Here is a 10,426-nt window from a genome sequence, read left to right as displayed (position 1 = left end):
AATTTTGCCTTCTAATAATTGCTAGCAGACTTTGCCCTACATTGATTAGATGTGTGACCATATTTATTGCAATTGTGACAATAACCATTAAACTTTGTGACATTCGGTTGCTTACCTTTTCTGATTTGGCACATGTTAGTAGTGTGACCTTGATTTCCATAGTAGTTGCAAATGGGCTTCTTTCTTTTGATGATCTTCTTGTTTCTAGCTTGCTTTGATGATTCTCCTCTCTCGGTAGTATGAATTCCTTTCTCGATAGATTCTTTTCCTTTGTAACTGAGTCCTGCATCTTTGTTGGGTCTTCTTGTATTCAGTTGTTCATCCAAAATCTTTGATGCTTCATAACTCTTCTTCAGTGTTTCCTTGAATTTCTTCTCTATCTCAAGTTCATTGGTCAACCTTGATACTTCAAGTTTCAATGTTTGATTCTCGTCATCTTTCAAATTTGCTTCATGATGTGCATAACCTAGTTGATCTGACATATTTTGTTGAATACCAGTCAACCTTGTGATTTCATCATTCTTTTTAGATACTAATGCTTCAATTTGTTGTTTCTCTCTTTCTAGATCTCTTACTTTATCCTCAGTCGTCCTCAATACATCAAGATTTTCAGTCATCTGTGTGTTGAAATGTTCATGTTCTCTTTTCATTGCTTTTAGCTGATCAGTCAGTGCTTTGTTCTTTTCTTTCAGTTGTCCATTCATTTCTTCAGTTTCTTCAGATATACTATTCTCAAATGATGTCTCAATTTGTTCCACTAACTCTTGAGAGTCCTGCAAATCATCAAATAATTTTCTTCTAACTTTCAATGATTTTTGCATTTGTCTTTGCATGTCTGCAATCACTTGATTAGCATGATCTAACTCTTCTTGTAGATACACAATCCTCTGAGATTGTTTATAGCTTTCCATTGATAATTTCTTTCTCTTTAGGTTGTTAAACCCTTTTCCAAGACTCAAGCTCTGATACCAATTGTTAGGCCCAATATGGAAAGCTAATGTACGGAGAGGGGAGGGGTGAATCAATACTTCAAATCCTTTCTTCAACAATATCTTTACTATTAAGCATAAGCTGAATATTGTTGTAACATAACATAAAGCTAAAACAAATAAATAACAATCATACATGATTCACTCCATAATACATATATTTTGGTTACGCAGAAACTCTTGGTTAGAGAGAAAAATTGCGGTGGAGATGGCACCCACAACTTCACTACTGTAATAATAAAGGTTGCTCGGTTAGAGCTACATGTTTAGCTATTTCTGATAGCTTACCCTGTTAGGAGTATCAAGATCTGTTAGATCTACCTTGCTAAAGGATTTTACAACACTTAATCTAAATGTTGCACCTGGTTAGAGGCTTTATAATTTATAGACTTTGTTAGAGTCTTTTACCCTGTTAAAGGTTTCTCTTACAACTTCAAAATATTACAATAGAATCGTTACAAATATCTGCAACTTTACATCTAAAATGTTATAGCAGATTCTATGTGCTCAAATAAGATTACCTTGCTTATAGCATACCTCAGTAACTCATAAAGTAACTCGGTAAACCCTTCTGTTTACTCTGTTCTTTGACTGTTCACTGAAATGCTTCTCGGTGACCTCTGTGTCTCTGTAACAGTCATAACACTTAGTGCTTTCTTATGTATCACGCATGTCTTGCTTCATACACTTATATATCTCTCTTTGTCACACTACATGTATATATCTGATCTCAATCCATGCTGTATAAATAGATTTCTTCTGTCGGTGGTCAGGTTCATTCCTTCGATCTTACAAACATGATTTATTGAATGAATAACTATACAAAATATTTCATTGGTTAGATGACCTCGAAATCATACAAAATATTGAAGTGCAATTTCCCATGTAATAATGATTCAATGTTCCTTGATCTTGTAACATGTTTCCATATGTGTGTCCAGGTTCAATGAATCTAGTAACACGTTTCACTCGGTGTATATCAACTCAGTGTATCATCTTTGCTGCTCGATAGTCATAGAACATTACTCGGTAGACTGCTCGATGTATACTGGGCTTTGTGACTACTTTCTTTTATAACCGACTGTTATGTGCATACCGACTGAATATTTCGGTAGAGGTAACTGACTAGAGTATATAGAATGACTTTGGATATAAAATTAATGGCAATTTGATAAGTAGTAACAATAGCTTCAGGCATCATCCTTAATTATTGAATATTAAATTTACATGAATCAATGATTTGCTAAGTAGCTAGTATTCTATTAATTTTTTAATTTTAAGTTAAATATTATTAAATAAATAATAGTTAATAATTATTGAATTTAATTGATTAACTCCAAGAACTGTTGCATTGGGTATGCACTCCTTCGGGTAGATGCGACCTAGGGAGAATGATGTGAGTGAGAAAATAAGTCACATCTCTTCTAAAGAGACGTGATCATCAACCAATCACCCATAATGCATATATCTAGCGTCGGGTCTTCTCATAGGAGGTGATACAAAGAAAAGGTGAAGTACCTTAGGGAACACCAATACGCTAGAATTAATACAACAAGAAGGATGATTCCAGATAAAATCCAATTGTAAATTGATACTTAGTAAGGGACATCGCAAGTGCATACTATCATAAGGATATCGATATTGAGCAGTCGATCGACATCTCTTCATAAGGCAGATTGTGATTAAGGGAATATATCATTCATTATTTCTGTATTTTTGTTTAACTAAATTCTGATCATAAAAACAACATCATGCCCCTAGTTATGCAGGTTGCTTATTTTTTGTTGGTAAGACAATTTTGTTCTTGTACAACCACATGTAGATATGTAGAAGGTTGCATTGATTTTGTTCATACCCTAAGTGGAAGTTGATGTAGATAAGGGGAGAAATTTTTGTAGAGATAGATAAGTGTTGTAGGTTGAGGTTGTACAGTGATGAGGAGATTCCCTTTGTCTTTTATTTCAAAGGGAGATAGATATGCTAATGTTTTAGAGGTTGCACAAGTGTTGCCATCAATGACAAAGGGGAAGATTGGTACAAATATGAGCAAGTGTTGTCATTGATGTCAACAAAGGTCTTGAAGTATTTGACCAATTATGTTGTAGCAAAATTTTTCTTACATAATTACATTGTTGTATTAATATTATTGGTGGTGAATGCAGATGATACATCATTTTAACTCATGTCTTATTTGGAGCCTTGAAGAAGGTTTCAAGTATCCACAATAGAGTTTGGCTAAGTTTGACTATTTTGGTGAAGAGTCTCTTAGATAGAGTTTACTATTGTGGTTAGCATTGTTTATCATTGATTAATATTTTCTTGTGGTTGTAATATTGGTAGATTCAAATGCATGTTACATCAAAGGTTTCATGTTCTCATTTGATTTGCAGTTTATTTGGTGTTGGCCAAAGTGTCGGTTTTGCGGTAATAGTGTACATGATTGCAAGAATGCTTTGCATTCTTCCGGCGTCTGATGTTTTTAGCATTTTAGTTCTCTTATATATTTTTTTTAGTGTTAGGAGATGCTATTTTATGTATCTGTGGGTGTTGTGGAGGTCCACATCATGTTTTAAGCATTTTTTGTTAGGTTGCTTTAACAATTCTATCTTCTAGAGCCAACTTGAGTGTTTTTTGTCTATGCGGTAGCATGTTGAGTTGAAGGCAATGATCTGGTATTAATATGAAGGTGTGCCAACATGGTGTATTACTTCATACATCTTGTTTTCCCTCCACGTTGCTTTAGAGAATGCATTTGGGGTTGACTATTTATGCTACACATTACATCTAATTAGGTCGATCTAATTACTACATCTTTTTGAGAAAAAGATATTTCAGGGATGAGATACTTTGGAGGATTGTATTATTTGAATGAGAAGAATGATATGCTATGTCAATTAAGTGTGAAGGTGCATAATTACAGATGAGCAATAATGTAGTCAATCTTAGATGTTTAGAACAATAAATTGTATTCAACATTTAAAAGAATGTGTTTCTCTTTATCTTAATAATAATTATTCTTTGTAATCATACCTTTGTATATTTTCCTAAAGAAGTGATCTTCAATGTTTCTCAAGTCCATTGTATCTTTCCCCAAGGTTGTGTGCCTTAGCCTGCAAGTTCAAATCAAGAGTAGTGAGCTTCCTCGGCATAGAGCCTAAAACCTTGTAATTAGTTGTGATATAATGAGATAGTTCTCACTATGGTTTTTCCCACATTGGGTTTTCCACATAAAATCTTGGTGTCCTTGTGTGATTGATCTTTTGTTTTCAGTTGTTTACTTCCACACATGTGATAATTAGAATGAATGATAAAATAATGGTTAAGTTTTAATATTCTATGATTCACACCCCCTCTAAAAATCTAGAAGTGTTCAACACTTTTTTCTTTTGTTGATGAAGTTAAGCTCTAGTAAATTTCAAAAATGGAAGACAAAACTTGTGTTTCTCTACTATTTGCTTGGATTGAGGTGTTTTTTGTAATATAGACTCTTTTTAAAATTTTCTTTGAATTTTTCTACATAACACATCAAGGGCTGCATCAATAGAAATAGATCTGATGTCATAGAGTTTTTAAGGTTCAATTCCATAATATTATTGTCTCCCAGTAAATTTGTTTCTCTAGATGTGAAAAGTTACCAAAATTTTTTTACACTTGTGACATCGTTAGGTAAATATTTTTTAATGGTTCTAGATACAAAGCATTGTCAATATGTAAGAAAATATTTTTATTTTTAATATATAATGTATTTTAAGCTCTAACATCCACTTTGAAAGTTTCTTACATCATGTTTGGTGGTAGTCAACTCTTGCAAAATCAAGGATTGGAGATCTACTTTGGGATCTTTTTTCTCGAAGTTGAATGAGTGTAACTTTAGAATGTTTCTAGCCCCATAATTTTTTTGCAAAGAGGAAGAAATTGGATCATCTAATGTGGTATTGCTAGACCCACCAATACCATATGTGACCATAACCATTTTTGCACTATCACCCTCCTAGTTGAGCCATTGAACGTATTCCTCAATTTTCTTTTCTGTTCAAACTAATAGCTAAAGAAACAATGAAACATTGCAATATGTCAATGTAGAACCTATGATGATCAAGAACATAGTATCTCATCAATAACTAGCAAGTGATGTTTTACCAACATAATTTTTTATGGTAGGAATAAGGAGAGGAGGATTGACTATGTTTTGCATACCTTTTAAAGTAGAGGTACTTATTTGTAAATGAAGCATCTTGCACATGTAATCCATATCTCTATGAAGTCGTCAATTCTCTAATCTATCCTTTAAGCTTAAATTATCCAATCAAATGGAAATAAATTGCAATCTAGTGCAAAGAAACATTGTTGACCAAAAAAAGGATAAACATAATGTCTTCCTACAAAAAATGTAACACTAAATTTATTGATTTCTTTAAGAACTAATCTTCACATAAGAAAACCAATAGATAACTGTAAATATACATTAATACTTTTAAAAAAAAATTATTCAAAGGTAAAGTCATTACATGTACCTTTCAAATCCCTTCTCTTCTTCTAGAAACAACATGAGATGTCTTATGTCACTATTAATTATTAGCCGATAGGCTTTTGTTATAAGTGAACTTGCCATAGTACTTTTTCCCTGAAAAGTTGTCTCAAGCCTAAAAAGAAAAAAAGTGCTTGAAAATTTTGCTGGAAGATATTTACTTCTTCAGGTTTTTCTTCAAAGGTCCACCTTTAGTGAGCTTCGTGCGATTAGTTGTCCCGTATGAGCTTCGTGCGATCGGGAGTAAATGGGCATGTAAGACAAAATGATAATATTTTATTAATATTAAAAAAAATCTGGAATGTTCTTATTTTTGTTTGGGTTTAGAATTGTTTAATTGTATTTTGATAAAGAAAATTTATGACATGTATTTTTTTTATTTTTTTTATTTTATATATCTCATTTTTAAATTATTATTTATCTAAAAATATTTGTTTTGATCTATGCATAAATTTAATTTTTATTTTTATTAATTTATGTTTTATCTTTTATAAAAATTAATTAAAAAACTCAATAATATTAATGGAGTTAGATGACGTTTTTAGCCGATAGGCTTTGTTTTAAGTGGACTTGCCATTCTATATCCTCCCAGTAAACTTGTCTCACGCCTTTAAACCATCATAAATTTGTGTAAAGTAGTTTCACGGCAGTAGAAAACGGTTTTAAATCTGTTTGAAACAGTTTTACGGCACCAGAAAGCATCCTTCAACGTCCTTAGTCTCTGCACCGCTGTCATCGCCTCATTTCCACGCAACGGACTCCTACATTCCTGCTATCTCTGCCAATAGTAATAAACACGGACCATTCAGGTGAAAATCATCGCCATTTTATTTACTTATTTTAGCGCCAATTTTGAGTTACAAATATTGTAATATTTATTTATTATAATAATTATATAATAATATAAGACAATACAATAATAATAATGTATTTGAAATTCTATGTTAATATGTAAATAAAATTAGGTTATATGAAATATGAACATTTTAGACGGAGGTAATATGAGATGATATTTTTTGATGATTTTCATTAGGTGCCCTAGCTAAGCCGATAGTAAAATATATTTTAAATAGTATATTAGTGGGTACAAATCTTAAAGAAAATGTTTACTATTAAATGATTTATAAATTAATATGAAGACCACATCTAATATTATTTATAACTTTGTTTTCAACTTAATAGTTATTCACCTCTTACAAAAAAAATCCAAGTTTAGTATGTCAAACTTGTGGACATTATAAAACTTCTTAGACTTTCCCTAAGGAACATAAATTATTGACAATTAGAATTAGTATTTCCTCTTCAACTTCAATGAATCAACTTTCATGAAAAATCTTTTTAATTGATTTTTTAAACAATCTATTGAATAAAATAATTACTCAAAACAAAATTAAAGTTGAAATTAAAATTATCATTAGCGTTTCTTGTATTGAAGATAAAATATAATTTAATATATTATCTTTAAGTAAAATAAAATATTAAATAATAAAAAAAATTAATATTAAATTATTTAAAATTATATTAAATATGTAATTCATAGTATCACTACATCTATATATCTTAATTTTGATGTCTTATGTTTTATGTTTTTAAGTGCATAAAGTTCTTACATAAAAATTGCCAAGAGATGAAAGCTTGATTGTGCACAGAGCTCAAGAAAAACTCTCAACTAATTTGAAAATACTCTGAAAATAGCATTTCGAATCGTATCCGCATAATGGTTGTCCATGTCAAAAAGTGAAAGAAAAGTTAACGTCAATGTCCCAAGTCTGGTAGGCTAATTTGTGGAAAATTGACAGAAGAAAATTATTAAAAACTGGTACTTAATTAATGAATGTAATTTAGAAATAAAATAACCATTGACCTGTTGACCGGCACGCGGGTTAAGAGAACAGGCCGCCCAGAGAAGAAGTGCAATTCCCTCCATCCCTTTACGCAAATGGCCATCCCTTTACGCAAATTGACTGGTATTGTTTTTCTTCTCTTCTTCTGCCCTCCTCTTTCCCAGCCATTAATGTCCAGCAGATGTCCTTCCCACGAATCCCAAGCTCTGCTCCTCTTCAAAGCTGCCTTGAATGACTCCAATGGCTATCTGAGTTCGTGGGTAAATGGAACAGACTGCTGCACCTCCTGGTATGGCATTTCCTGCGACGATAACACCAACCACGTTGTCTCTGTCTCTCTTGGTATCTATCAAGTAACACCAGGTACTACCATTCCTACCTGTTTGGCAAATCTCTCTTATCTTCACTCTTTAGATTTATATGGTCATAGCTTTACTGGGACGATTCCCACTTTCCTTTGTCTGCTCACCCGCCTTACAGTTCTTGATCTTTCAGACAATTACTTGAATGGAAGCATACCTTCCTGCCTTGGCAATCTTGCTTCTTTAAGTGACCTTTCCCTAGGTAACAACCAACTTAGTGGAAGAATACCGGCTTCTCTTGGGAGTCTCTCTTTGTTGAGGGAGTTAAGGCTTTATAACAACCAACTGAGCGGGACCATTCCCCCTTCATTTGCTCACCTTTCCTCACTCACTGAATTGTCTGCTTATGGCAATCGTTTCAATGAAACCGTCTCTTCTTTGTCACTTCCACCTTCTTTACGTACTCTATATCTGTCATTACACCATTACCAGTCGATTTCAGAAACTTTCTTTCACAACCTCACAAGATTAAGTTCTTTGTATTTATCTGATTGTGTCCTAAATATTAGCACAACTTGGATTCCACCCTTTGATTTATCTGATCTACTTTTAGTGTCATGTATGATTGACGGTGAATTTCCACCTTGGATTTCAACACAAATTTCACTTGAACGGTTGGTTATAACTAATGCCAGTCTTGTGGGCGTAATTCCCTCTTGGCTATGGGAAACCAGTCCTCAGTTAAATTATCTAGATCTTTCAGGAAATAAATTGAGTGGGTGCATCCCATCAATGTGGCCTTCTTATATGAGTATACTGCTGCTCAATGACAATTTGTTCAGTGGCAATATTCATCCAAACCTGGGCAAGTTATCTATTCTCAACATGTTAAATCTTGCAAACAACAAGATAACAGGAGTGATCCCTGTCAGTTTGTCCAATTGTTCTTTACTTATTGTCCTGAATTTGGGAAATAATAGTTTGGAGGGAAGCTTACCATATGAGTTTAGTAAGCTGAGTGAATTATATTCATTAGTTGTTCACAGTAATAATCTGAATGGATCATTCCCTTCTTCAATAGCAAATTGTTCAAAACTACAGGTTCTTGATATTGGAAACAATTTGTTTGAAGGCCAAATACCAACATTAATTGGAAATATCTCAGAGCTAAAAGTATTGATAATGAAGGAGAACAAATTTACAGGCAGTATTCCTTTAGAGATAGGTCAATTAAAGCACCTCCAGATCTTGCTCCTTTCTTCCAATCATATCTCAGGTTCAATTCCGCACACAATTGTATTCTTGCAAGCAATGGCAAATGAAAGTCAAAATGGTTTTGTATTATCCACTTATATTAATGGGCCAGTATATCAAGATGGATTGGATATGATTTTAAAAGGTACAGAGCAGCACTACCAATATATTCTTTCCACACTCACATCCATAGATCTCTCAAGCAATGAATTGGAGGGAAAAGTTCCTTCTAATTTTGGGGATTTGAAGGGGCTAAGGCTTCTAAACCTTTCAATGAACAACTTGAATGGGACCATTCCAAAAAGTTTTGGAGAAATGCATCAATTGGATTCCTTAGACCTTTCAAGAAATCATTTTTCAGGACAAATCCCTACAGAGCTTGAATCTCTAAGCTTTTTGGGTTCACTGGATCTATCAAACAACCACCTTTCAGGAAGCATACCACAAGGAATACATATGATTGACTTTGGAGAATCCTCTTATTCAGGGAATCCTAATTTATGGGGGTGTCCCCTACCCAGAAATTGTTCTTGGCCAGAGTTTGTTCCTTCTCCTCCTCCAATTTACATTAATAAAATAAAGAAAAGCACTAAATATCCATGGTATGCGATATCATTGGGATTGTCCTTTGGAATGGCTTTTGGGGGGATAATATCATTGATCGTGATAAAAATCAGTTGGAGAAATGAATACTTTAACAAAGTTGATGCAATCCTAAAGTTCTTATTTCCCTGGATGAAGAATTTGACATTGTGAAGATATCTACAAGTCATTGAAAGGTGAGTTTTTTTTGTTCTTTGATGTATATATGACAATTGATTCTATATATCAAACTACAAAAATTCAAAATAAAATTAGTACATTTTTTAGATAAAATATTTATTGACTATTGTATAAATTTTAGATTATTTGTAATTCTTTTAAATTGAATAAAATAATTTTCTAATTGTTACTAATATATAACTTTGTGTACAGGAATCTATTTTTTCTTATGAAGATTTTTGGTGTTTCTAAAGACTATATTGCACATGCTTTTGAGAAAGACATACATGCAATTACATCATATACTTCCATGGAGGATAGATTTGAAAGTATGAACAACATACAGATTGTGTGGAAACTTTTATTTAAGATAGTGATATATGCATGTTTTTCTTTTGCTTAAATTTTGTTTTGTAGTGCTTTTGTATCTCCTCTATCCCTGAAAAGCAGAACAATATGGGTGGATATATGTAGAACAACAATACTTTGCAAAACTTTCTTAAAAATGGTAACAACACTTGTGTGTCTTTCAATTGAGAGAATGTGTTGCAGACTTGTGGAGTTTTTTTAATGTTTTGATGGATATAGGTAGAGTGACTATGCTCACATTATATTCATAGCATTCTAGTAGTTCAAAATAACGTACAAAATGTAAACAAAATGATCAAAAATTTTCATTTCCAGATGGAAATATACAGAATGTTGATGCTTATAATTATTTTGAATTTTTCTACATATTGCATCTTA

The 10,426-nt window shown here is 32.5% G+C and overlaps 1 protein-coding gene across 2 annotated transcripts; it reads left to right on the top strand.

Moving 5' to 3' along the window:
• The first annotated feature begins 7,434 nt into the window (after nucleotides 1-7,434).
• LOC131861358 (receptor-like protein 12) lies at nucleotides 7,435-10,196 on the top strand. Of its 2 annotated transcripts, none has more exons than XM_059214926.1 (2): nucleotides 7,435-7,724; nucleotides 9,893-10,196. In XM_059214926.1, the coding sequence occupies exons 1-2, from the start codon at nucleotides 7,457-7,459 to the stop codon at nucleotides 9,910-9,912; spliced, it is 288 nt and encodes a 95-aa protein (XP_059070909.1). In that variant the 5' UTR covers nucleotides 7,435-7,456; the 3' UTR covers nucleotides 9,913-10,196. The 2 variants fall into 2 exon arrangements, with proteins under 2 accessions (XP_059070909.1, XP_059070908.1); XM_059214925.1 differs by having other exon boundaries at nucleotides 7,435-9,696.
• The last annotated feature ends 230 nt before the right edge of the window (nucleotides 10,197-10,426 follow it).

Source organism: Cryptomeria japonica, unplaced genomic scaffold, assembly GCF_030272615.1.
Source record: "Cryptomeria japonica unplaced genomic scaffold, Sugi_1.0 HiC_scaffold_25, whole genome shotgun sequence".
Taxonomy (NCBI): domain Eukaryota; kingdom Viridiplantae; phylum Streptophyta; class Pinopsida; order Cupressales; family Cupressaceae; genus Cryptomeria; species Cryptomeria japonica.
The sequence above is the reverse complement of the archived record's forward strand: the minus strand, read 5'-3'. Positions and strand labels throughout refer to the sequence as shown.